The 26,685-nt window shown below is 54.8% G+C and overlaps 1 protein-coding gene across 3 annotated transcripts in view; it reads right to left on the minus strand.

The window, feature by feature from the left end:
* The window catches only part of ACTN1 (actinin alpha 1), a 97,595-nt gene that overhangs the window by 3,637 nt on the left and 67,273 nt on the right, over nucleotides 1-26,685 (minus strand). The window contains exons 5-20 of one of the 3 annotated variants that reach the window (XM_059373467.1): nucleotides 26,360-26,447; nucleotides 25,788-25,866; nucleotides 22,308-22,389; nucleotides 20,948-21,033; nucleotides 13,323-13,415; nucleotides 11,781-12,011; nucleotides 9,908-10,055; nucleotides 6,613-6,763; nucleotides 6,056-6,164; nucleotides 5,407-5,547; nucleotides 4,240-4,422; nucleotides 3,807-3,941; nucleotides 2,414-2,593; nucleotides 1,633-1,779; nucleotides 575-655; nucleotides 39-104 (exon numbers count right to left, since the gene is read on the minus strand). In XM_059373467.1, coding sequence (XP_059229450.1) covers nucleotides 39-104; nucleotides 575-655; nucleotides 1,633-1,779; nucleotides 2,414-2,593; nucleotides 3,807-3,941; nucleotides 4,240-4,422; nucleotides 5,407-5,547; nucleotides 6,056-6,164; nucleotides 6,613-6,763; nucleotides 9,908-10,055; nucleotides 11,781-12,011; nucleotides 13,323-13,415; nucleotides 20,948-21,033; nucleotides 22,308-22,389; nucleotides 25,788-25,866; nucleotides 26,360-26,447 — 2,000 coding nt within the window. The remainder of the gene's footprint in view (nucleotides 1-38; nucleotides 105-574; nucleotides 656-1,632; nucleotides 1,780-2,413; nucleotides 2,594-3,806; nucleotides 3,942-4,239; nucleotides 4,423-5,406; nucleotides 5,548-6,055; nucleotides 6,165-6,612; nucleotides 6,764-9,907; nucleotides 10,056-11,780; nucleotides 12,012-13,322; nucleotides 13,416-20,947; nucleotides 21,034-22,307; nucleotides 22,390-25,787; nucleotides 25,867-26,359; nucleotides 26,448-26,685) is intronic. The other 2 variants (XM_059373469.1, XM_059373468.1) reach the window with 2 other exon arrangements.

Below are 26,685 nucleotides of genomic sequence, written 5' to 3' on the forward strand. Positions count from 1 at the left end.
CGAGCCCTCGTCAGAACAGAGGGTGGGGTTTACATTACCATGTTGTAACCCATGGAGATAAGGCAGGCGCGGAAATCATCCGTGTCCATCATGCCTGTCTTCTTCTGTGGGGCCAGTGGCACCAAGACACAGGAGGGTCAGAGGCAGGAGGAGGAAAGGCCGGCCCAGGGCCAGGAAGACAGGGCACAGATGGCCAGAAGGGGAGGTCAACATGTATGATTGGGGGCGTTAGGAAGGGAAAAGGAACACAGGAGGAGATACATCCACGGGGAGGAGAGAGAACAGGGAGAGGCAACAGTCCGTCCACAGGATGGAGAGTGACGAGGAGAGAGGAAGATGGGCCCCGGGCAGGTTCCCACAAAAGACGACCGAGGGCAGAGGTCAGAGGTCGGAGCAATTGGAAGAGGAGCCCGACACGGGCCAGGCAGGGACAGCAGGAGAGGACGAGCCCCCGAGGCCCACAGGAAAGGGGAGACAGGGAGATCCAGACAGAGAGAGAAAAGAGAAAGGAGAAACGCGTTATTTCTCGCCCCGGATGCCACCCCTGAGTGTGCTCCATGCAGGAGGCGAGTACCTGGGGGTCGTTGCCAATATCATAACCCAAGCTGATGAGGCAGGCTTTGAACTCCTCGGGACCCAGCGTGCCGGAGTGATCCTGGGGCCGCCGTGCGCCAGGCAGCGAGCCATGCGGTGCCAGGGAGGTGGAGGCCGTGAGGGGAGGGGGTGGGCCATGCCCCAGGGGGGAGGGTGGTGCGTGTGGGGAGACATGGGGACAAAGGCATGCGGAGGGAGAGGGTGGTGGGTGGAAGGGGCAGGGGAGGAGGGGAAATAAAAAGTGCACACAGTTAGACACACGGACGAGGCCCAGTGGGTGCCCTCTCCCTGGCACACGCAGCCCGGCTCCAGGAAGCAGGCCAGAGGGGACCATGGTGAGCCAGGAGGGTGAGAAGCTCCCCCAGAAGGGCCCAGCCCACCCCAGCCCCAAGGCCCTGATGCCGCTTTCCAAGAGGGCTTCACCCACCCAGGAGGCTGGAGGACAGGGAAGCAGGCAGGGGTGGTGGGCAGCACCAAACCCCAAGCGCCCAGCCGTCTGGCTACCCAGAAACCCCAGGGCACTGGGAGGGATGGCCCATGTACAGCTCAACCTGTCCCAGAGCGGGGATGAGAACCCAGGACAAACAATGCTGATGCCCCCAGAGTCCCCCAAAGGCTGCTGGGGAGTGAAATAGGGGAGGGGGCCTCTGCTCCTCTGTCCTGAGGCAGAGGCAAGCTACAGTCCCCACAGAGAGGGGACAGCAGGCCGGCCCCTGAGGCTAGGGTAGCCTCGCTCCCAAGGACTGACTCCTCGTGGCAGGAGAACAAGTGTTGGGGGCCAGTGATCCTCTCTCCACTCACTGTATGAGCTCTTGGTCCAGAAAAGTGGGGAAGTTCACAGCCACACCAGGACAGGCTTTCTGAGACCAGCTGTGCGGTCCAGAGTCAAGGCAAGCTGCCTTCCTGCTTCCCTCCTCCTCTCCCTCCCTTGCCCAGGAACTGGCCCAGCATGGCTGCCCACCTCCTGGGCACACTGCCTTCCAGGGCCCTGGGGCAGGGGCTGGGGACTGCTCTAAGTGCGGGCAGTGGGGCTCTCACCCGGTCAAAGTGGTTGAAGGAGGCCCGGAACTCATTCATCTGCTCCTGGCTGATGCCCTTGGCATCTCGGGTGAGGATCTGATTCTCCACCTCGTTGATGGTCCTGGCGATGGTGGTGAGGAGCTGCTCCCAGCCCACACGGATGTGCTGGGGGAATGAGGGGCCTGTCAGTGAAGGGGCCCCAGGCCTGGGCCTTGGCTGCTCCTGGCGACTCCTCCCCCCAACCGCGGAAATGGCCCAAGCCACCAAATCCAGACTTCCAGCCAGATTTATAGTATCACTGGGCCAGAGGATCCAGATGATGAAAGGGGAAGCACAGGAGGGCAGTGGCCTCCACCTGAGGCAGCAGAGACCAGAACTGGTGGCCTGAGTCAGGGCAGGAGGGAGGGCCCTGCATATCCGATTCCATAGCCACACACACTTTCCTTCATGGTCCAAACCAGTCACTGCTTGGAAAGCGGGTGTCTAAGCCAGTGTCTGGAGATCACCTGCAGCTGAATCACAGGGGCCTGTTCAAAACATAGACTCCTCTGCCCTTGCCCAGACCTAGGGAATCAAATCCTAGAGCCGAAGGCTTGAAGTCTGCATTCTCGACAAGCTCCCTGGGAAATTCAGAAGGGCCCGAAGACCCAGAGCTCCAGAGGAGAGCAGTGGCGAGTATGCCCTCACTCCCAAGCGAGAGCTTGTCCTCCTACTGTGAGCACTTTCCTTGGAAGATGGGTAACTGCCCCCCTGCCCCAGCCTGGGAGTCCCCTGGAGAAGCAAGACCGGTGCCACCCACCTCCATAGTGTAGTTGGTGTGCTTGTTGTCGAAGATGAGCGCCTCCTGGATGAGCTGGTGGTCGCCCTCCAGCTGGTCGATCTTGGGCTTGTAGTTGACAATGCTCTTCTCATACTGTCGCAGGTGGCTGAGCTGGTCCTCCAGAGTCCCGTGCATCTCAATGGAGATCCGCCCGATCTCCTGCTCACCGGGAAGGAAGCCCTTGTCAGACTGTCTGTACCACTCTTGTCGCTGGGGTAGGGACTGGGGCACCCAGGTCACTGGTCAGCCCCTCACATGATTCTCCTTGGTGCCTCCCCTTGCCTGCCACCCCAGTATCAGGGAACCCATCAGTGATAATCAGTCCAGCAAGAACAAAATCCAGTCAGCAGGGACACACTTTGGTATGGAAACAGCATCGTAAAGGGGTATGAAAAGCACTATCACTAGATGACATACCTCCCGTCTCTCGGGTGCCTCTCAGGCTCAGAAGGGGGCGGCTAGGTCAGTTCCTAACCTAAATGCTCGCTCCTCTGCTTGCCATTCAAACTCCCCGCCCAAGCTGTGTTTCCAATGATCACCCACCTCAGGGACTCTCTCTGCCCACAGAGCCAGCTTCCCCACAGCCTCAGAGCCCTTGAAGTGTCTCCTCAGTGGCCATGCACCTGCTGTTCTGCTCCTAGGCTGCCTGCCTCCGCCTGCCTCAATCCTACCTGCCCCATAGGCCGGGCCTCAGCCCCCTTTCTGTCTGTACGTCATCTATGGAAACAAAACTTGTTTGTAAAAGCCTTTTCTGTGCACTCAATTCGACCCAGCAAGTATTTCCTGAGCAGCTACTATGCACAATGCATGGTTAAGCAGGTGGGGCTGGGGTGCAGGAGAGACAACCATGAGCTTGACATGGTCTCTGCCATCAAGGAGCTCACGGGAACACCAGGCTCTAACCCAAACAGGGCCCCTTTCCTGATCTACATACAGTACCCCAGGATCTGGCCCAATAATTCAGCAAAAAACCTCCACACTTGCCCAAGGCCCAGTTCTCTCTCTGTAAAGATCCTTCTCTTTGACAAAGCTCTCTGCTCAGAAGGAAGGGACACCTGGTCAGCCAAATAAGTCAACGATATATCAGCGATTCAGAAACGATACATCTGTGGCACTCTCATGTGGCTCTTTAGTGGCAGCCCTGGGTGGGTCTTTGCGCCCAAACCAGAGATCAGGATCAACCCATTGGCCTTCCCTGACAGGCTCCATACCCCCTGTAGGGCCACAGGCCCATCGTGGGCTTGGGACCAGCATTCCTCCTGGGATCCTGCCTAGGAGGAGAGAGGGCAGCCTGACTGGCTGGGACAGTGCTGGGAAGGGGCGGAAGCCTCCCGTGAGGAGAGCCATCCCTGCCTCCCGTGAGGGGACCCACCTCCATCTTGGTCTGAATCCAGGGCCCGATGACATTGGCCTGGGCTGCGAACTGCTTACGTAGCCTCTCATTGTGCTGCTGGCGGGCGTGCTCCTCCGTCAGGGCCTGGTCCCTCCGTGGCACCAACTGCCGCACCTGGGGTGGGGACAGTCACAGGACGTGGGTAACGGGCCAGCCGCGTGTCCCATACTTCAGACTGAGGAAATGGAGGAGGCATGAAAGGAAGGAGTGAGGCAGTAACAGAACAGGAGTGACCAGTTCCAGAAACTCCATCGCTCGTTAACTGGACAGATTGAGTGCTTACCGTGCGATAAGGAAAAAAAAATAAAATCCATGAACATCAATAAAAGTCAACCAAAAAAGGGGACAAAATCCATGCCCTTATAAAACCTTCTGTAGCCCAGCCAATACCCCACCCAGCCCTTCCACTCACGTGGTCCCATTTGCCATTGATCTCCTGAGGAGTGATGGTTGTGTAGGGGTTGGTGCCCGCCATGTTGACGTGGTAGGTCTGGACGATCTTGGACACCTCGTTGTGGATACCCAGGATGGCCAGGCGCTCCTTGTCGGCATCAGGGAGGGTGGCCTTGAACTGCTCATGGGCTGTGGTCAGTCCCTGAGTTGAAGAGAAGTAGAATGACGGTGCCTCGTGTGGGCAAGATGAACTAAGGGAGCCCTACGGGTCCCACAGTAGGGGGTGGGGGCAGGAGGGCCACTGAAAGCCTGGCTCCACACCAGCAGGGAGATGCAGAGGCATCAACCAAGGATGCTCATGGCTGAGAACCAAGTGGGCAGGGCTGGCCACAGGGAGGTGAAGGCAGAGCCATCTAACAAGAGCTTCATCCTTAGGACTGGTGAAATCAGGAGCAACCACCCCTAGAGTGTACACCACCCACTGTCAGGACAAGGACAGGGTCTGCTCCCCCAGGTGACCTTCCGTAACCCAGGCTCCCTTTGCAAAATCTCTTAAATCCAATCCCCTGCAGCTGTATAAAAGAATGGGGGAGCTATTTACTGCTATGCAATGAGATCCAAAATATTAAGTTAAAAATAAGGGTTCAAAATACGGTATATAGTAAGAATGGCTTTTTGCATTAAAAGGGGTATGGGAAGAACACATTAATAAATATTTTGGGGTGTCTGGGTGGCTCAGTGGGTTAAAGCTTCTGCCTTCGGCTCAGGTCATGATCTCAGGGTCCTGGGATCAAGCCCCATATCAGGTTCTCTGCTCAGCAGGGAGCCTGCCTCCCTCCTCCTCCCCGCCTGCCTCTCTGCCTACTTGCAATCTCTGTCAAATAAATAAATAAAATCTTAATAAATAAATATTTTTGCTTGCATAGGCAGAGATAGTGTGGGCCTACTGCTTCACTCTGGGGAGGGCTCTAGGGTAGGAGGGAGAATTTATGGCCTATCATCTTTATTTTCTAGATTTTATACCATCTGCATAGGTTGCCTAGTCAAAATACATAAAATGCAATTTGTTCAAATGAAGAAAATCCTGGGCTGCTATCCCCAGCCCCAAAGAGCAGTCCTGCAGGGGTGAGGTTTGCACAGGGGCCTGGGGGAGCCAGCCTTCAGGGGTGAGGAGTCTGCAGCACACCTGGATCTCTTCGATGGTGTGCACGATGAAGGTGTCCTGCAGATCCTCCATGGCCCCCTCCATCCAGTTGTTGAAGGGTGCAGCCCGCTTGGCGTACTCCAAGTACAGTTGGTCAATGGTTTCCAGCAGCTTCTCTGTCCGCTGAGAGTGAAAATTGGAAGAGGTGGATAGGGAGGTATTCAGCAGAGTCCTATCCAGAATTACCACTCTCTGCCCCCCGACCCCCATCCCAAGCCTCCAAGGTCCTGCTGTCCTGCCCCAAGGGGTCTAGGTGTGGAAGACCAGACTAAGGCAGGCAGAAAGAATAGGCTTTCTCTGGGACACTGGTTCTTAATGTGAGGTCTACAGACCCTCCCACACTGGATTCACCCAGCCCAACCCTCAGTCTGATCTGCAGAATAGGAAAGTGCTCAAATGGCTGGGGGTGGGCTGTGAAGTGCATGAGACAGGGAGGCCACAAAGGACGCATCTCCATCAAGGCAAAGCCCAAACCAGCACCAGAGTGAACCTTCGACACATAGGCCACAGTGGATCCAGTGGATCCAGGGAACCAGTGGGGCCTTCTGGCCCAAGGCAAAGGGAATCACAAAGCAGCAAGAGGCTCCCAGAGCTGCTAGGGGCCGGCCCCCGTCTTCCTCAGGGGCCACACCTCCAGAGCTTCCCTCCGCTTCTGGGTTAGGGCTCCCAGGTTGTCCCACTGGTCACAGATCTTCTGGCACCGGGCGTTGACACTGGGCGAGTCGTAATAGTCCAGCTCGCTGGAAGGGGAGAGACAGCAAGAGTCTGATGACCCGGGTTTCCTCCAGGGTCTGCTCCCTTCTCCCCAGCGTTGGGCACACGAGTGGTACAGGGAAGCCAGGCGTGCTCCCCAAGACCTCCAGGGACCCCAAGACCCCCCAACTCCTTGGTTTTCGGAAGACCGCTGGGAGACAAATGAAGGCCAGTTCTCTCCAGGGGCCCCTGCCACAGCTCACTGGAGGTGGTCTTGACCCCCTGAGGCCAAGCAATAACTCTGGTCCAGCACTAATTACAGGGAAGGATACCTCATTAGCAGGATCACGGGCTCATTCTCCGCCTGAGGCAACACTCACTGCCTTCTGTATGGGTGCCCTTCCTGCCCGGGAGCTCACTGTACCCACCCTCCTCGTTTTGCACAGCTACATCCCCTTCCCACTGCAGCCCCAGCCCTCGCCCAGCCGCGCCTACTTGAGCTCCTGGGCAATGGCGGCGATCTGCTCCACGCGGTCCTGGTGCGCGGCCAGATCACTCTCAAAGGCCTCGTGCTTCTTGAGCAGGGCCTTGATCTCCGAGAGGGTGGCGGTCTCGTAATCCTTCTGCCGTAGCATAGCCTCTTTGCCTGCATTCGGGGGAAAGGGATACAAGGCTGAGCAGAAGCCAGAGGCCCCATCTTCTTGGACCTGCCCATCCACCCCTCAGGGCTCCAAAGGCCCCACTTCCAGGGCATGTCCCCAGATGCCCACCATACAGCGATCAACCATCGGCAGTCTGAGAAAGCAAGACGCAGCTGAACATCTGCCACAAGTCCGGGTCGGGGAAGGTGCTACTTTCCATGGGACGTATATGGGGCCACGAGGAGTGGTTACGTCCAAAGGCTACGCTGGGCTATGCCCTGTGGTACAGCCGGGAAAGAACCAGCCAAGTGCCCCATCTTTCTCCAGCTACTGTTGCAGGCCCCCAGGAGCCCTGCAGGGACCCCTCCCCTTGATTATCTGGCTGTGGTCCGCATGTCCACGGCACTCTACACAGAATCCAACAGTGGCCAGAACCTTCTGTGACTGTCAGGGGCGCTGCTCTCTCTTTAGGAACAGGGCGGGCTGGCACGTCTGGGATTTCTGCTTCCCAGGAGGAAATGGGATGAGAAATGAAGCCCCCAGGACTACTGCTACGCGACATCTGCCAGCTGTCTCATGAAGTGTCTGGTCCAGCACAGGGGACCCAGCCCGGCCTGCACGCCCCCAACCTGCACATCTGGCTGGGCCCGTCAGGGAAGCTCAGCCAGTCTCAGCAGATGAAGGCCGGGCTGTGGAGGCTGGAAGGACCGTGCCCAAAGGGGCCTTTCTTTCCTCCCCTCTACCTTTTTTTCTTTTTTTAAAGATTTTATTTTTAGGGGCACCTGGGCTGCTTAGTCATTAAGCGTCTGTCTCTGGCTTTGGTCATGATCCTGGCATCCCGAATCGAGCCCCCCATCGGGCTTCCTGCTCATCGGGGAGCCTGCTTCTCCCTCTCCAGCTCCCCCTGCTTGTGTTCCCTCTCTCACTGTCTTTGTCATAAATAACATAAAATCTTTAAAAAAAAAAAAAAAAAAGGATTTTATTTTTAACTCATCTCTACACGCAAGGTGAGGCTCAAACTTAACGACCCCAAGATCAAGAGTCACATGCTTTTCCGACTGAGCCAGATAGATGACCTGCTACTTCTTATTCTTTAAGTCAGAATAATAATATGTTAAGTTTACCAGGGAAAAAAAATTAATGATGAGCCTACGTATCTACTCTTTTTCCATCTTTCCTTATACAGATGCCGTGTCACAACCCTCAGAGAGATGGAAGCTGTGCTTTCAAACATTCAGCAGCCCATCCTCAGAGTCTCTACTCTGGCTTCAGTTTTCACCTGTGTCCCCTCTGGTGGCTGAGTCACCACCGGTGTGACCACCTGTCCCCCTACCATGGGGCGTCCAGACCCCTCAGCTTGTGCTATCAGAGAGGGTCTCCCGGCAAATCTCCCTAGACGTGTGATTTCCCCATGTTCAGGGTTCATGCTTCAGACAGGTTCAAGAACTCCTGGGTCAACAGGCGGCACCACGGCCAGGTGTGGACGTGCCCAGCGAGACTGCTTTGCCCAGAGGTTGTGCCCGCATTTGCTGCCCTCACACCAGCCATTCTCATGTCCCTGCTGGTAATGGACCGGCTGACGGGGCCAGCCCCTGCTCTGTACCTTCCTGTGAGCTGTGCCCGGGCCCTGGGGAAGCTGTAACTGACACACGTGAGTTGGTGTGATTTCTACTTCCACTCTGCACCAGGTGCACCTGGCAGTGGGGGGGCGGGGGGTTTGCAGAGAGCAAGCTTGCACCACTGTGTACTTGCAACATGGAGCTAACCCAGGCCCCCTCAGGCCAACTCAAGCACGTGCCCATCCCCCACCATGCCACAGGATATAGCCCGTCCCTCACCGTCTCCAGCCTGAGATCTGATGGGGGAGCATGGAGACACTGCAACCTACCTCACCAGCCAACAGAGGCTACGCCAGAGGTTCCAGCTGAAATGGCTGGACCCTAGGAGATGGGCAGTGTGGGTCCCTCTCCACCCCTGGCCCCCAGTTCTAGGAAAAGTCTACTCTAGGTATGACTCTTCTTTCTTTGGAGTTAACTTCAACTGCCAACAGGGAGACACCAGGTGTGGCCCCAAGTGACTCCAAGTTTCACCTCTGTTAAAACAGCAAGGGCTCTAGGTCACTACCACTGGAGGCCAGAAAACAGCATCAGGGCATTCAGTGGAGGAAGAATCCCCAGGGCTACCATTTACGGAGTGTGCTCTACCTGCCAGGCACTCAGCTAAGCATAAAATGTCCTTACGATGCTTACCGCTACAGCAACCCTAGGGGGACGCATACCGAGTTGAATAGTGTTCCCCGAAACCCAGGTCAAGCCAGAACTTCAGAATCTGACCTTATTTGAAAAAAGGGTCTTTGTAGATGCAATTAGTTAAGATGAGGTCATAGGAGACTAGGGAGGGCCCTAAATCCAATGACTGGAGGCTTTATTAGAAAAAGGAGAAACACAGAAGCAGCCATGGGGGATGGTGCAGCGACTGAACAAAGCCAATGACACCAAGGACAACCACTGAGCACCAGAGGCCAGGAAGCAACACAGACAGCCTCATCCTTAGAGCCTCCAGAAGGAACCAACCCTGCTGACCCTTCTGCTTTGGACTCCCTCCTGACCTGGGAGGGAGCACGTTTCTGCCATGTGAAGCTAGCCAGTGTCTGGCCCTTGGTTCCAGCAGCCCTGGATGCTGACACAGGGGAGGGCGCTTGGTCCCCTGCATGTCACAGATGAGGGAACAAGACCTGGAGGCTAAGTTGCTGGTCCAAACTTACTCTGCTTCTAGGTGGCAGAGTCATGATGAGAACCCAAGCTAACAGCCTCAGGGGAGAAGACATCATCGCGGTGACCAAAACCAACAATGAGTCACACATACATAGCCTCATCCTAGGCAAGGAATCCTTCTCGGTGCTTCCGAGGTGCTCATTCATTCTGTTCCCCTAAACCTACCAAGTTGGCACTGTGATTATCCCCACTCTACAGACGAGGAAGCAGAGTCCCCCAAAAGGCCAGTGAGTTTGTCTAAGGAAGAGCAACTAGTAAGAGACAAAGCAAAGCAAAACAAGCAGCAAGACAGAAAGGAGCTGGGGCTGGTGGTCTGGCTGGTGGAGCATGGAAGCTGGTATCCCCTGGGGAGGCAGGAGGCTGGGCTGGCATTACCGTCCGTCCAGGCCTCGTGGATGGAGGCCTTCTGCCGGAACTTCTCTGCCAGGTGGTCGAGCCGCTCCAGCCTCCGGATCTCATTCAGCAGCCACTCCTCGTAGCCCTTTTCCGCCTGCTCTAGGCAGCCCCAGGCATTGTTGATGTCCTGTAGGGATGGGAGGCACAGGGTCAGGCCCTGCTGGCCCCCGAGAACCCCAGCCCCTTCCCCACGTCAGCCAGGCTCCCCCAGCGCCCCCCCCCCCCACCAGTGTTTCCCAGGCTCTGGGGCACCAGGCCTCCTGGGCAGGACATTAGGCCCAAGTCCATATAGGCCACCCAGTTATAGGGCTTTGGCGTGCAGCCCTGTGGGGAAAAAGTCCGAGGCCCTCTGAAGCCCAGGACGCTGACAATCACAGGATGTAGGGCGAGCCGGGGAAAGGAGCAACAACTGAGTGAGGGAAGCAGGGATAGGAGCCTCCCAGAATGCCCACATCTATGGATGTGTCATGAGCTCTGGGCAGTCACCTGGAGCCTGCAGGGACCTTGGTCTGGCTGAGCTGGCCAAGCATCTGAGCATAGGGACAGCTGCTGAGCCCAAACCCACAGCCCTTCAAACCTGTAGGGTCGCTCCTACAATGAGCACAGGGTGCCCGCTGGGCAGACAGGGGCAGAACCGGCCTGGATGCCATCTGGGGGCCCAGGAACAGGCTGCACCCACCCGGGGGCAGGAGGGCCCTTCTAACTCACATAGCACCCTCCAGTTAGCAGGGGCTCTAGCCATCTAAAAGCTGCTATTTCAGCCTGGAATCTGGAAAAAGACTGCAATTGGAGACTCTTTCCTCTCCTCCAGGGTCCCCGGGGATCCTGCCTCCTTCCAATTTGCCTGCTTTCCCCATCCCCTGCCCTTACTGCTTTATATCCCCACACTGTCTCAGGACTTGTCATTTTAAAGGGCAAAAGCTTATCCTGGTGAACTTTTAAAATTTTTTTGCTTGTTTCCCTGGCTCATAATGTTCCTTCCCAAGTCTGAGGACAGGATAAGCAGGAAACAGAAATAACCTAAGTAACCTACAGGAAGAGAATTTAACAACTTGGAAAACCATTCATGATATAATTTTAGTTTTTTTTTTAAGAGGCTTATGAAATAAACATGCTTTAGGATTTTCTTAAAAATGATATTTACATAAAGATGTTTTTCCAAAGAACATTTTTTTTCGTAAGTAGGCTCCATGCCCAGCTTGAACTCACGACCCTGAGATCCAGATCTGAGCTGAGATCAAGAGCTCGATGCGCAACTGACTGAGCCACCCAGGTGCCCCTAAAAAACATTTTCTTAAAGTTGATATTGACAACTGAGATTATGAGTAATTTCTATTTTCTGTTTTTTACCTGTTTGTATCTTTGAAATAGCCTACCCCCCCTCCCAAAAAAAAGCCATTACATTTTTTGTATGGTAATACACTTTGGGTGGCTCAGTCAGTTAACTGCCTGCCTTCAGCTCAGGTCATGATCCCAGGGTCCTCGGATCAAATCCCACATCAGGCTCCTTGCTCAGCCAGCTGCTCCCCCTGCTTGTGTTCACAGTCTTGGTCTCTCTGACAAATAAATAAATAAAACCTTAAAAAAAAATGAAGTAAAATAAAGTGTATGAAAAGATTCCACAGCAGTAAAAAAATTATCCTGACTGCTACGGATGGAGCCCTGTTTGGCTGAATATGTAAAGAGGCATTTTGCTTACAAAGATGTTTTTTTGAGGGGTGGGGGAGAAGATGGTGCTGGGAGGGCGAGTTTGGCCTGGAATAGTGGCGAGGAGGGGGCTGAGCCCGGGGGAGGGGCAAGCGGGGGAGCAGCTGGTGGTCCGTTGGGGGGACCCGGGCTCCCCTGCACTCACCGAGACCATCCTGCCCTCGGAGGGCATGAAGGCAGGCCGGTTGCTGAGGCGCAGCTTGGTCTGCAGCGTGTTGAAGTTGATCTCCAGCTGGCACTTCTCCTGCACCTTGGGCGGCTTGTGCAGGCGCCGGTAGTCCCGGAAGTCCTCCAGCTTCTGCTGCATGGCCTGCATGGTGTTCTCCGGCGCCCGGTTCTCCAGCCAGGGGATCGTGCGGCGGATCCACTCCAGCAGCTGGAGGGCGGAAGGGGTAAGGATGCTGGGAGCCGGTGGAGGGACTGCTTCCCTCTCCTCCTCGTGGCCTTTTGGTCCTTCCCACACGGGGAGGGCCAGGGGGAGTGTGCCCTCCTGATGGTACACTCTGTCCCGACTCCCACTCCCCGGCCACGAGGCCAGGTCCCAGGCCACTCCCCACCCCAGTCTGGCCACCAGCCTCCTGTTTGCCTGGGGAAGAGGCTGACTCCAGCCCCTGCTCTGCCAGACCTCCTGGAAGGTCAGCTTGACTAGGAGGAGACCTGAGCTCGGGCTCCAGCTCTACCACCTGGTCGGGCCTCCGTGTCCTCAGCTGGACCAGGGAGGGGGTGCCCAGTTGTTTCCCAAGGCCCTTGTCACCTGGCCACCTAGAATTCTAGAATGAGCATCTCTGACTCAAAAAGGAAGGGGCTGGCTTCTGGTACACAGGCAGGGAATGACGGCCTGGATGAGGTGACGATGGTGGAGAAGGTGTGGGGGAGGGAGTGCTGGCGGTCACAGGAAATAGAATGAGCGCCGGAAGGGGTCAGCCTGTCCCCTAAATGAACTCCTTGGTATAATCACCTAACCCTATGGGGTGAGGTGCTGTGATCCTCCCCCAGGTTGCAGTGGGGTGACTGAGGCACCATGAGGTCACATAACCTGCCCAGGTGAGCAAGCCGGCACGGCAGAGCAGAGAGGAAGCCCGGCACTTGGGTACCTACTACGCTGGACGGCAGATCCCCTAAGAGGTTGGGCTCAGAAGGCTCAGTTCTTTTAAGGAAGAGGCAAGTGGAGCCTTCAACCCCATACAGTCAATGGAAGAAAGCAGACCCAGCACTGTCTCCTCCTGTCCCCTGAGTAGGCCCAGCTGCTAAGCTAGCTGGAGCCAGCCCTGGTCCCTCTCCAGTTCACATCCTCCCTGAACCAGGCGTCCTCCTTTTCTAGGCCAAGCCACTCAAAGCACAACAGTATACCAGACTAGAAAGAGATCTCTTGGCTTAGCTCTCACCTGACAAGTGAAAAAAACCAAGACCCAGAGAGGTGCAGAGCTCGCCAGGCTCACTGTTTGTCGATGAGAGAAAAGGCCGGGGACTCGGCTCTCTGGAGCCTGCAGCCCAGCCCGCCTCTGCCTCCTGGGAGAAGGGGAGAGGAGCCCAAGCTTCCCTGGATCTGCTGTGCTGGGACCAAGCCTCAGACTGTGCCCCAGGGACGGGTTTGAGGGGGACACGTTCTGGGGGCTCCCTCTTTCCCCCAGGGTGGGGTAGCAGAGCCTTGCTTGAGCAAGGCCAGGAGAAGCCATGAGGTACCCACATCGCTGGCCAACTTCTCATAGTCTTCCATGAGCTGCTCATTCTCCTGGTTGACGGCCAACACCTTGCAGATTCGATTGGCTGCTGTCTCCGCCTGGCAACAAGAAAGGGGGTGGGGAGGATGCGCACGGTCAGCCCAGGGTAGCGGGAGCTCCTACCCCAGCAGCTCCCCGTGGCAGGAAGGCAGCTCTCAAGGCTCTGAATCCACATCCCCCTTGCCAGCCTCTCTACCAGCCCGTGCTGGGTCCCACAGTCGAGGGAGCCCAGAGAAAGATCTTCGTAGCTGAACTGGGGATCCCTGGAGAAAGACCTGAGTTTGAGGCCAACCATTGCATGTTGGGAAGACACTAACATAGTAATGGCCGATACAATCAAAACGTTCCGCTCAGGTAAAGAGATGAGAAAATGCACACACAGCCTAGAATCCCAAGTGGAGGATTCCCAAAACTCAGGCTCTCAGGCTAGATCGGTCAGGATCTCGGGAGATGCAGAAATTCACAGCTGGGAGTCTGGAATAAGGTGCTGACTGAGAGGCAACAGGGCCTCTCGAGATCGCTACTGAATCTGCTCCTGGCTCAAAGCCCTAAGAATATCAGAGAAGACTCAGAGACCCTCTACAGCACAAAGGATAAGACTTAAGGATCAACCCAGCATGGGAAGAATGGCCAGGCAGGCGCCTGCGGGAAAGCTAAGCACGGGTCTTTGCGCTGAGTGAGAGCTGGGCTTCTGCTAGCCTTTGGGTCCTGGTGACAAGAGGAATGAGAGAGGACTGACTGGAAATCAGAGGCAAAAGCCCAGAAACTCCAGGGGACACTGCCTTCTTAGTCTATGAAGGGTGCTGTGGACCTAACACCAGCAAGGGCCAGATGGCCCTAAGTTACCAGTTGCTCCGGTGATTTTTAAACTCATCTTTTCGCATCATGACCCGCCTCCAAGGGAAAGGGAACACAGAGCCTTTTTGGGGTCCTGGGATAGAAAGCCTAGGGACAGGAGCAGATAATACCAATGAAAAAACAGATATGCATTCTGGGGCCCTAGAGAACAGTGACCCTGCAGATGGCAAGAGCATAAGGGACAGAAAGATGGGACCTCACAACCAGCTGATGAATAACACAAAATGAGCTTTTATTGCAGCAAGATAAATGGAGGCTAGGCATAAGGAAGAACTTCCAGAGAATGAAGGTGCTTTCAACCGGAAAGAAATATTTAAGATCCAAGTGTTTTTTCTTTGCAGAACTTTTCAAATAGGACATATCCCACTGAATCATGTGACTACGAGAGGCTGCTGGGATGCGTGTGCATGCGTGTGTGTGTGTGTGTGTGTGTGTGTGTGTGTGTGTGTGTAAGCAGGTCAGCATAAAGGTCCTTTCGAACTCCAAGTCAAGAGACTGCACTCGCCAGGATAAGGTGTTGGAGCAAGGAGACCTCCCCCAGGTTCAATTGTGGGAATGGCCACAGGCCCCCAAGACGGGATGGGTGCTTTGAATCCCAGGTCTCAAGACACCGAGGCAGGGAGTCACATTCTTAGACCCTCACCCCTCTGCCCTCCAGCCTAACTCTGCCCTGGAGATGCCGTGGCCCCTTCTCACGTGGAACCCCTGAGGGATCATCCTTCCTCTTAAGAACAAACAGGTAACCACAGAAAATTCCAAAAGGTGACGAGGAAGGAAATTCCTTCCTTGTGGGGTCCTGGAAAGAGCAAGGTCATAGGAAACAGGCTGATGTGTCCCATGAGGAGGGCTGGGGATAGCAATCCTCCTGAAGTCACCAGGGCCACTTCCCTTGAAGGCTGGGGAGGGAGACCTCCAGGTGGGCGGGGCAGTGGTCTCCATAGTAACACAGGTAAGTCAGTCCAGCGTGCTGAGCAGGTAGGTAAGAACCAGAGACCGCCACGCACCACAGGCAGGCAGCAGCTACCACTGCCATGTTTCCTGGATAAAGCCCTCCTTGGCCTCATTACCTTCCTGATTCATCTTGAAATTCTGAGTTCAGTGGTCCTAAGCTTTGACCTGTGTGCCGCTTTGTCAAACCAACAGACTGAATGAGGCCTGAGTTCATGGCATGGTAGGAGACAGATCCTGGGAGCCTCCCCTGGGAGCCCTGCCCTTCCTTCGGAGCCTGCCTGCTCCAGGGTCAATAGAGGGTCCTTTTGGATAAAGTCTGGGGGAGCCAGTTCCCCAGTGGGCCACCTGGGGATTTTTCAGAGAGTCCCACCTCTTTCCCAAGCCTGCAACTCAGCCTGCTCACACCCAGGTGGCTTTACCTGAGGAGACTGAGAAAAGCGATCATTATAACCAGGAAATGTGCCTTCGGAAAGAAAGCACAGGCGTCACAGAGCAAGAGTTTAGAAATGGCAACAGCCCATCTGCAAACTCCTCCCAGCTCCCACGGTTCCCTCTAGGAAAGAAGCAGGCTCCTGGAATCCAGACTTGATTTTAAGGAGGGAAAAAAAAAAAAAAGACAGAAAGATCGCTGACCCGTTTCTTCCGCTCACTGCATAACTCCCCCTGTAGCAGCCTACAAGGTGACACTTGCTACCACACTGGTCCCTTAAAGGATCCAGTCATCCGCCACCCCCCACCCAGGAGGCCACAGAGGCCACGCAGGGAAGGCAGACCTGAGGGACGCACTCGCTGTGGTGAAGGCAAGTGAGGTCCTTGAGGGTGGGACCGAGGCCTACCTCAGTTGTCCCACTTTCTAGTTTTCTAGAAAAGATTTCTCCCATGGCTACAAGAACTTCATCACTATGGGGGATTCGGGAGAGAGGTACCGAGGACCACCAAGTCATAAAGACACCTCAGAGGAAAGATTTGTTCTAGGGGAGGAAACATTCATTGTCTGAGAGAAAGAGAAACCGAAGCCCCATCAGGGGCTTACCACCCTGAGAAGTGCTGGCCTCAGGCTCTCCTGGGCTCTCCCAGCAGGAGGAGATGGGCTGCTTTGGAACGGAGAGGAGAAACCAGACGACCCAGGCCTCTCTGATGTTAACAGAATTTGCAAGAGATAAGGGACATAAGCACAGATATCTTTACCGGGCTGAGAAAGTATTTTATAACATCAGGCAAAAGGACTACTTGTAAATGCCAAAGGAAGGCTTCTAGAAATTTGCATTTACCCCCCCTTGGTTTATTTTTTCATGACTTGCTTTAAGTTGTATTATTATACAGCTTAATGCAGAACAATCTGTTTAGTTTCCTATGAGTGTTTTATTTATTTATTTATTTTTAAGTGAGGGACTATTATTCTTGGAGTACTTAACAACTTAGCTAACCCACGTGAAATGCAGCTCTCCCAGGCCAGACTGCTGCCCTACAAAGCAACATCAAATTCGCTGGTCCAGGTAGTGAATTCAGGTGGCGTCTCGTCTGTCATCCAAATGTGGCCAAATGACGCACAAATGTCTCTGCCACCCACAATCCACAGGGATTCACGTGAATGCTACCAAAATGTCGTCTGTGATCTTTTTCTTCAAAAATTTCCCATATCTACCTAGAATTGCCCATTTCCTTCCTCCTACAGCTCAGCCCTTCCCTGTATTTAAACCAGCACCCAACTCCAGTGTCCCCACCAACAGGGCCCACAGGCAAAGGGGCTCAGCACGCTCCCCGGCTGCCATCTCTGGCTTCCCCTGGGGGCCTCGCTCCAGGCAGTGGGAGAGACCTGGCCAGCAGGGCGAGCTCACCCTCCCCTCGCAGGCTGCACTGTCCCCCACACTGGGACTGCCTTCCCCACCCTTGCCACATCTTCACTTGAGGACCCCTACCCAACCCCGAAGACCCCCAAGCTCAAGGGCCTCCTGTTCAAGAAAGCGTCCACGTTATGCAGCCCAGCAGCCCCCCTGGCCTGCCCCTCCCCTGCTCAGGTCTGCAGCAACGTGGGCACTGACTGCACCACAGCCACCCATTGTTGGCTTCTGGGTGTCAGGGCTTCCCCTAGAGAGACCATGTATCCCTTGAAAGCAGGAATGGGGTTTCTTTCCCGCAGGAGATTCACAACATGAAAAAAAGCAACCGAAGGGCCAGACAGATACAAACATCACCATCTACTCCTCAAAGTGCCCAGAAGTACCTACAGCAGAGCCAGCCTGGGCCGTAGATCGCTATTTCTCATGGTCGTTCCCAACAGACCATGAACTTTAAAGCACCAACTACATAAACAGAAGCTGTTGCTTTCTGTTGATTCTAAATTGACATGGGGGAAGAGGAGGGGAAAAGAAAACTGAGAAAGAATCAGAACCCAAACCATCATGTCAAACAGAAGTTGGTCCTCGTCCGACAAGGAGGACCAAAATGTCATCTGTGATCTTTTTCATCAAAAATTTCCTGTTATCGGTCATGATCTCAGGGTCCTGGGATCGAGTCCCGCATCGGGCTCTCTGCTCGGCAGGGAGCCTGCTTCCTCCTCTCTCTCTCTCTCTGCCTGGCTCTCTGCCTACTTGTGATTTCTCTCTGTCAAATAAATAAATAAAATCTTTAAAAAAAAAAAAAAAAAAAAAAAAAAAAATTTCCTGTTATCTACCTAGAATTGCCCATTTCTAGTAGACGTGCACTTGCACGCCACATACCTGTATGGGCAGGAGGACCACTAGACACGCGTGCATGCACACACGTGTAGACACGAGCCTGCACATGAGGCACTCTGCTGCCTTTCTAGTTCCACCCTCCAACGCTTGACAAGAGAAAGATAGTGGAGGGGACAGAGGGTACTGGGCATGGGTTTCAGGATCTGTCCCTGGACCGGCACGAGATATGAAATGGTCAAGACAAGAAGAGTGTGTGGGTCTGGAAGAGCCCTCTTTCTTCCATAGGAGAGGGCAAAGTTTCCCCTCCCCTGGCCCGCTTGGCTCTAAGCAGGTGCCTGAATCCTTGGAAGTGTTTAGGGTTGACTCTGGGAGAGGCTCTCAACCCCAGCCTTGAGAGGCACACCACCACCCTTGTCCCACTCCCCGCCCCACACTGATGACCTTGTCCTTGAATGTGGACCAAAGGAGCGTGAAATGGTTGCAACAAGGATGAGAGGGAGGGAGGAAGGCATGGGGGAGGTGGCATGAGATCGGGGTGAGGGCGGGGGGAAGCAGGCTGCTACATGCACACACACGTACACACACACACATGCTCTCGCACGCACGCACTCCCATCCGAGCATCATCATCAGCCAGGACACAGGGAAGGCCAGTGTCAGCAGGCATGAAGCCCAGGACAGAACCCTCGGAGGAGCTGCAGAGAGGGACGAGCTAGAAAGAGGGAAACCCCCGCAGCAGAGCGCCCTCTAGCTATGGATGCAGGCAAGTGGGCCCTCTGTGGGTATCAGGGTGGGGGCAGGGTGGGGGGAGGGGCCGCGGAGCAAGTAGACAGATGCTGCTCACAGCCTGGCTGAAAGGTGGGGGGTCAGAGGGGCCAGAAGAAGTTGGCAAGAGAGCAGCAGCGGTGGTAGGACAGAGAGAAATCGGAAGCAAGAGGCAGACCAGAAAAGAGGCTGGAAAGGGCTGGGGATCCTGGGAGGGCCAGGACACCTGTGAGGAAGCCTCCAAGCAGGATAGCTTTCCTGTCTCCATGCCAAGAAGGCGAGGCCGGAAGGAAGGCAAGGAGGGTTCTGGGTGCCCACCCAGCCAGGGAACAGGGCTGCAGCTCACCCATACGGTGCCTCTGAGGAATGGCTTAAAGGTGCCTCTTCCCAAGGCACTTCCAGTGGAAAACTATCATCCTGGTATGGTAGAGCCTATTTTTCCTGCCATCTGCAGGATTACTTCAATAACAAGTATTCAAATCCCCACGGTCTATGGGGCACCCATGCCTCCCTTGTGGCGCGTGCAGCTGCACCACATCTACGGGGGAAGGCAGGGCAGATTTCTCCCTGCCCTGTCTGCTGGGTAACTTGAGAGGATGGTCCTGCTGAAGTGGGAAGGAGAGAAAACGAAGGGGTTCCTCAATGTTTCAGGGAGTAGTCGGGAAGCACAGCCCGGAGCTCCACCACCTGGGATAAGGGCCCTCGACCTGGGGTCCAGGGAAGGAGCAGAGATCACAAGCTCCTTTCCCATCTAGGGCCTCCACTAAGCCCAGCGTGTGCGGACAGAGACACACGGGGCCAGCCAGAGGCTGGGGCTCCCCGGCACCTTCAGGTGTCCTGGCCAAGGTTCAGGAGAGCACAAGAGGCAAAGGGGCCTTCTCTAGCCCCTCCTGTCACTGCAGGGGCCACGGCCCCATCTGCCCGCGGCTGGAACATCCCCGGAGGACGGAAGAGGTGGGTGAAGGGCAGCAGGGAGAGCGGGCGAGGCCGAGGGAGAGCTCACCTTCTGCGCACCCAAGAGGGCGTGGCAGTGACATGAAACAATAGGTCACCTGGCCTTCCCATCCGGCCTTAGCGTGCCTACACATCTGCACAGAGAAGGAGAAGAGGTTGAGAGGAGAAAGGGGAGCGGCAGCAGCACAGAATAAACCCAAACAGCCGTGGTGGAGAGAGAGGACACAGGACGGTTGCAGAGACGGCAAATGAGGGAGGGGCAGAAAGAGGAGAAATGAGACGGTGGGAGGAGAGGGGCGGGGGGTGCGGGGCAGAGCACAGGCGGAGACAGGGAAGGGGGGAAGAGAGCAGAGGGGAAGGCTGGGCAGAGGTGGGGGGAGCACCCCCATCATGCATATGGAGACAGGTCACTCGGACCCCATGCGGAGGGTGGGAAATTGGCTGAGCACATCCACGTGATGGGACAGGTCCACAGCCTGAAACCATGAAGGCCCAGCCTGTGGTCTGTAGTTGTGTTGACCTGCATGTTGTGTTTGCAGGGTCCGGCCCGTGAGAGGGGTCTAGGAGAGGGGACTCTGCTGCCTGAGCTAAGCCTGGTAACGAAAATATTCAAATCTTCAATGTCTGTGGCATGAATGGTGCTCTTTAGTTGTGGTAGCCTTGTGCAGTGCAGAATATGCACAACTGGACTCTAAACTCAGGTCTCCCTGAGCAAAACTGAGCCAGGACATTTGAAGGGGCTCACGGCTGCCCACTTCCTCCTTCCTCCCCCACCCCACTCCAAGGGTTTGTGCTTATGTCTGTGAATACGAGTGCAGAGTGACCCCACATGCGGGTCCCAGGTAGGATACAGGAGGATATAAAAGGCACCAGAGTCCAAAAAAGCTGTGGATAGATTTGCTAAATCATGCCCGTGAATGGGAGAAAGGTGGGGGCTTCGTGACACCTTTGTAAAATAAGTCAGTGGAGACAGGAGATACCTCCCCAGGGGACGCCCCATAGCTCCATGAAAGCCTGTAGCTTCAACAAAGGTGGGCACAGAGGGGCTGCTGCCCACTGCGCCTTCCAGGCATCCAGAACCCCCAGCCTGATTTCACACATGCAGCTCTTCCTGCTCAAGCCAGCCCTCTGGGCCCCAGAAGGCAAGCTCTAGCCCAGTCTTCTCAGAGACTGCAGCAGAAGACGAGAGAAAGAGCAGAGATGCAGGGTAGGAGGCGCCTAGCAAGGACAGCACGCCACGCTGGCCCCACGAGCTAACTCTACCAGAGACAGACCCTCTAGGACCCCCTGCCAGGGAGAGGCGGGCAGGGCGGGAGCACATGGTTTGGGGCCTGGCATGTGGCATGAGGTGTGCTGTGTGAGGAAGGAGCAGGGGGCCCCGGGTACCTTCTGGGCTCCAGAGAAGGCATGGTAGAAGCTGGACACGTAAGTCATGATGGCTTTCTCATCTGGGCGGGCGGTTCCGACGATGTCTGGCAAGAAAAATCCGGAGTTAAAAGCCAGCTGGCGAACACATGACGCTCTTCGTGATGTGACGTGGAAAGAAGCTTACAGAACCTCTAAGTCTTCTATGCCCAAATGCTGAGCCTGAACCCTACCCGCTTCTGGCACCAGCCTCCACTTACAGGAGGAGAGGGAGCAGAGAAACAGTGTCCCAAGGAAGCAAACAACAAACCCAGAATAAGGACCATTCCATGAGCAGCCAGCCCGGCTTCTGCAACAAGTTCAACGACAGTAATAAAAAGGAACAGGGCGGGGGGGGCGGGGGGGTGGGGGGTATGCTACAGACAGGAAAAGACAGAAGACAGAGAACTACTAAATGCCACATGCAGACCTTATTTGGATCCTGATTAAAACAAACCAACTCTCGAGAAAAATAATCAGGGAAATCTGATTTTGAATTGGGCAAGAGATACATCAAGGAATTGTAGTCACACAACTTCCTAGGCATGAAATCTGCTTTATGGCTGCAGAGAAAGAGATCCATTATTTTTAAGGCATGTATTCTCAAGTATGTAGTGGTGAAATGCTGTGATGTCTGGGGTTTAAAATATTTCAACTAAGAAAAATCAAAGGCGGGAAAAGTGACAAAATCTAATTGTGTCTTCGGGAGGAGGGGTATACGGAAGTTCATACACTGTTCTTCCTGGTTTTTACTGATTTGAAAATGGTCCCAGATAATGTCACCAACGATCACCTCTCCCTCCTAGACTCCTAAGGGCCCAGGCAGCTTTCTAAAAAGTCACTTGCTTTTCCATAAATGCTGACTGTCCCCCTCCCTTTCCTCTACAAGTCAGGTGTGGCTTTAGATCCCAAATCTCTAACCACCCCTGCCAAGTACTCATCACTGAGAGCTCTCTGTGAATGCACTTCTGTTTGCTTTTCTCTCATTAATCTGTCTTTTGCCAGTCTAATTTACAGGATCCCACCCGGAGCCCCTAAGGAGGTAGGGGAAAGAGTTTTTCCTTCCCCTACAACGAGGAACACTGCTCCACCCCAGCACCCACTACCCCAGCTCCAAGACAGAGAACCATCCTCAGGCAGCAGATGCCGATCAGGTAGCCTCCCCTTCAAACCACTAGGGAATGAGGAATCCCTCACAGGCAGGTCCCACCACATCCCCACCGGGGTCCCCAGATGAGGTCGCAGAACCAGGCCTCCCCCCCTCCCACCTCGGGCCCCACCCGTCTTGGCCACCATAGGCCGGTGAGGGAAGAGCCAAGACACAGAAGGAAACACCTATTACCTTCAGCATCCAACATCTTGGGGATGTCCAGGTACTTCTCTGCCACATCAAAGGCTGTGTTCAGATTTGTGAGTGGGTCATCCTAGAGGAAGAAGAAGATGGAGGCATGGTGGGGTGGGGGGAGAAGTCTGGGTGATCAAAGATGGGGGCACAGACAGGATGTCTCTGGCCCCCTGGGTTTGATCCCCAGGGCCCAGCTCTTGGTGTGCACAAGGCTGGCTTCCCTCTAGAGCTTGCTGGGTGGGTGGTTAAAGGGCCATTTTTCCTCCTCAGTTTGTCAGAGAAAGAAGGTGAAGCGTATTGGCCTGCAGCCCAAGAAAAAAACGGCTAAAAAGCACACGCCGAGAGCAGATCACTGACCTGGACGCCGCTCCTCCAGGCTTCTGGTTTCGGCTATGCCGCTCAGCACCCCAGCCTCGGCCTCCCCTCTGCTATTCAAGCAGCTCAAGGAGACCTCGAGCTGCTCCCTTTCCATGAAATTTGGCGGCTCCTTCAAACAGCCACAATGTGACTATCCTGACATGTGCTACCATCTCCAGAACGCGAATTGGGGACTGAGAAAGCAGAGCCCCTGGGCACACAGTATGGGGGGACTCGGACCGCCACAGGACTCGCAACCCCACTTCTGGGGGTACCGCCCCAAGAACTGGAAGCAGGGACACAAATCGCTATCTACCCGCCCATATCCAAGGCAGCATCATTCTCAAAAGCCGCAAGGCAAAATTGACACAACTGCCAGCTGCCACATGAGCAGGCAAACCAAGACGGTGTCCCTATAATGGACAGGTCCCCGCCTTCCGAAGGAAGGGGAGTCACACCTGCTACCACCTCGGTCAGACTTGAAAACATTTGCTCAGGGAAAGAAGCCAGACACAAATACTGTATGACTCACTCACACGAGGCATTCACAGCAGTCAAGTTCAGAGTCACAAAGTAGGACAGTGGCTGCCGGGGGCCGAGGGCAACAGGGAGTGGGGCGTGACAGTTTCACGGGTGCAGGGTCTCAGCTGTGCAAGACCAAGAGCACAGGGGGCGTTCCCGCCCCCGCCCTGAACACCTCAGCACGGCTCAAGTGTTTAGATCACCTATGCTTTGTGTTTCTATATACATTCCATTTTATGTTATGTAAGTTTACCATAATTAAAAGAATTTTTTAACGGGCGGGGGGGGTGGAATAAAACCACCACACAGTGATGGGACTTCCTTGCTGGTCTTCCCACGCTATTTCTGGGTTCCCCAGACTAACCTACAGCAGCCTGGTTTTGTCAGCCCAGGACTCAGTGTCCCCATGTGCTAAGACGAGAATCACAAAGCTGCAAAGAAATAAATACATTCACCCGGATGCTTTCAGGAAGAAACTGCTCAAACTAAGAGTAGGTAGAGTCCTCCTGGGAAAGTTTCTGATAGCTTCCAGAATGATTAAAAAAACAAAAACATAAACAATGCCAAGCTGTGGAAATCACTTCCATCCAGGACATAAAGCAGCCCTCGGGACCAGGCTACACCTGCTGGCCATGCTCAATTTCCACAAACAGCCAGGGTCCCATGCCCAGCTAACACCACAATGGGAAGGAAGAGCTTCCCAGCCAGAGTCCCAGAGCTCTCCAGCATCCAAACACCGCTTGGCTCCAGTAACCTGTACTTTCTGGAAAGCATCCGCGGTTCAGTACGACCAGGTCTGTGCTAGTATCTGGGCTGGATTTTAATAATGCTACTGAATTAAAAAGAGGAGAGACAGACACAGTGAAACAGTGAAAAGACAAGACACATGGGTGTGGGCAGCTGACCAGGCAGCAGACAAAGAGCCCTAGATTCTCACCTCCTGGAAGGCTAAGACCCTGTAGTCTGTGGCATGGGGGAAGGGACCAGACAGCCACTGTCAGCAGGGCCCCACTTTATACAGGGTGACAAACAGCTATGGATTAACTAACTGGCTGTCCCCTCAGCACACAGACACACAAACAGACACATGCATGCCTATGACCGAGGTGCATCAGACAAACAGTTAGGGGGTATGTGATGATGCCTTTGAAAAAAAAAAATCATCACCTCTAGGGTTTCCCACCTCAGCTCTGTCTGATTCGGCCACATAGCTTTCAGGTAAGTCAGGGGATTCTCAATCTGATTTTCTTCCTCACAAAGCAGGTGAGCTAGAGCACAGGGACCCTTCCACCCACTAAGATGGTGGCTTGGGAAGAGCTGGACCATTGACCAAAAACATGTGCAGGGCCAGGCCGTGGGCGAGAGGCACCTTGGTGGCTCAGTTGGTTAAGTGTCTGCCTTTGGCTCAGGTCACGTTCCCAGGCTCTTGGGATCGAGCCCCATATCACGCTCCCTGCTCAGCCGGGAGTCTGCTTCTCCCTCTGCCCCTCCCCACTGCTTGTGTGCTCGCTCGCTTGCTCTTTCTCTGTCACTCACTCTCTACTAAATAAATAAAACCATTAAAAAAAAAAGAAGAAGAAGAAGAAGAAGTGGGCCCAGGGCCCAGCCTCAGACTTTGGCCTGGCTTCGAGCGACCAGAGGAAACGGGAGTCTACCCCTTTCCTCCGCCACACCCTGGAAATGGGAGGCCCTGACACCATCATGGAGTTGTCAGGGCAGCTCCCTCAGTGGCGACATCAAGCCTGGCCTCTGAGGCCACAAGCCAGGTGGGGTCTTCATTGAACACTGCATTCTCCAAGCGTCAAGATCAAGTGGAGAACAGGCATTCCTAGAAGCTGCCTTGTCAAGAGAGTCACACAGGGACTGACACCATTCCAACCTGAGCTCCCGATCATCAGCTGGGGGTCAGGGGAGGGCTCCACGGGCAGCCTCTGGGCACCGGAATGGGCTCAGAGGAAAGCTGGTGAGTGAGTTCAGAGTGGTCCCGGACAGACTTCTCCAAGGTCTAGGCCAGCCCAGACCCCAGAACCACCTCAAGATTAAGAACAGCTTCTACCTCCCAGTCTGCCTCTCAACCCATGCACAGGTTCAGGAAAACCCCCGCAGCTTCAAGCCAAGAGCCTAAGTGAAACTGAGCAGCAGCTAAAGGAAATCCCCCAGCCAAACTGCAGCAGTGAGCCTGGCGGGAATGTGCAAGGGCTGCCCAGCAAGTCCTGGCCCTGGATAGGAACAAATGCCTCTAACATACAACAGCTTCAATTACGGAAGCAACTACATCCACTTTATAAACCCCGGAAAATAGAAGGGGAAAATGGTAGTAAGGGTCCCATGACCCCAACAATGCCCTACGGTGGTTCCCATACGCTATGGGCTGTTCAGGTCAGCAAGGGCACGGTGTCGTGCACGTGGGACACCCAAGTGGCCCTCACAGGGAAGAGGCTTTCCTCTTACTTCTACAGATTGTCTCTGGGGCCAGTCTAAGGGGAGTGACACCCCTGACCATGGCCATGGGCCCTCAGAAGAGGGCCCCGGTCCTGCCCTTCCACCCCCCGCCAATACCCAGGAAGGACCCAGCAGAAGTCAGACAGGCTCACGTACCTTCCGCAGCTTCCCGTAGTCAATCAGCTCAGGTCGGTGTCGGTGGATCAAGGCACAGAAGCCAAGGCCGTCCTTCCAGCTGCCCAAGGGAGAAGGCGGGGCAGGCTGATGAGTGGGGCCAGGCATCACCCAAGGGGAAAGCTCTAAACCAGGACTGGAGGGGCCCACCTTTTTTCCAGAGATGAACACACAGTGCTTTGGAGCAGGAGTGACTTAAAACAGGATGGGAAGGAATATTTCTTCCTGCCACAATCCTGGGCCCTGGGGTCAAGATTCTGGGGGGCCTGGGAAGCTAAGACACCTACTGCATCCAACTCTACTCTTTACCCAGGTCTCTGTTGTTCCCCTGCCCCTCCCCCACAGAACTTTCTGGACACTCCCCTTTGGGGGGGAAGGTGGCATTGGAAGGTATGTGGCACCCCTCACCCCCCGCCCCGCAGAAAGTAACTTCTTCTCCAGGGACCTCTGCTCTGTTCTAGAGCTGAGACTACCCCCAGCCAAAGGGAACCGAGGAGTCTTGGTGGGGAAACAGTCCAGGTTCTGCAAGAACCTGTCAGCCTTCAGCCACTGACCTTATGTGGAAGTTCTGGATGTTGACGTTCTTGTAGGGGGCTGTCTTTCTCTGACACCACAAGAGCAGCCCTTCTTTTGCAGAAGTCTCTGTGAGTAGGGGGACAACGGGAGCAGAGGTCAGTGGGCTGGCTCAGCACAGGCAGGGGTGTTGGCTCATGGGAACCCCACCATGCCCACAGGGTCCATGCTTGTTCATGAGGGGTCCATACAAAGACCCCTAGATTCCAACCCTGGGGCTACTAGGCCACTAAGTCTGTTTCCTCAACGAAGTTTGACAAGTTATTTGAGAAACAGAGAAGCAAGTGAGGCAGCTTTTACAAACTAG

Source organism: Mustela nigripes, chromosome 13 (genome assembly GCF_022355385.1).
Source record: "Mustela nigripes isolate SB6536 chromosome 13, MUSNIG.SB6536, whole genome shotgun sequence".
NCBI lineage: Eukaryota > Metazoa > Chordata > Mammalia > Carnivora > Mustelidae > Mustela > Mustela nigripes.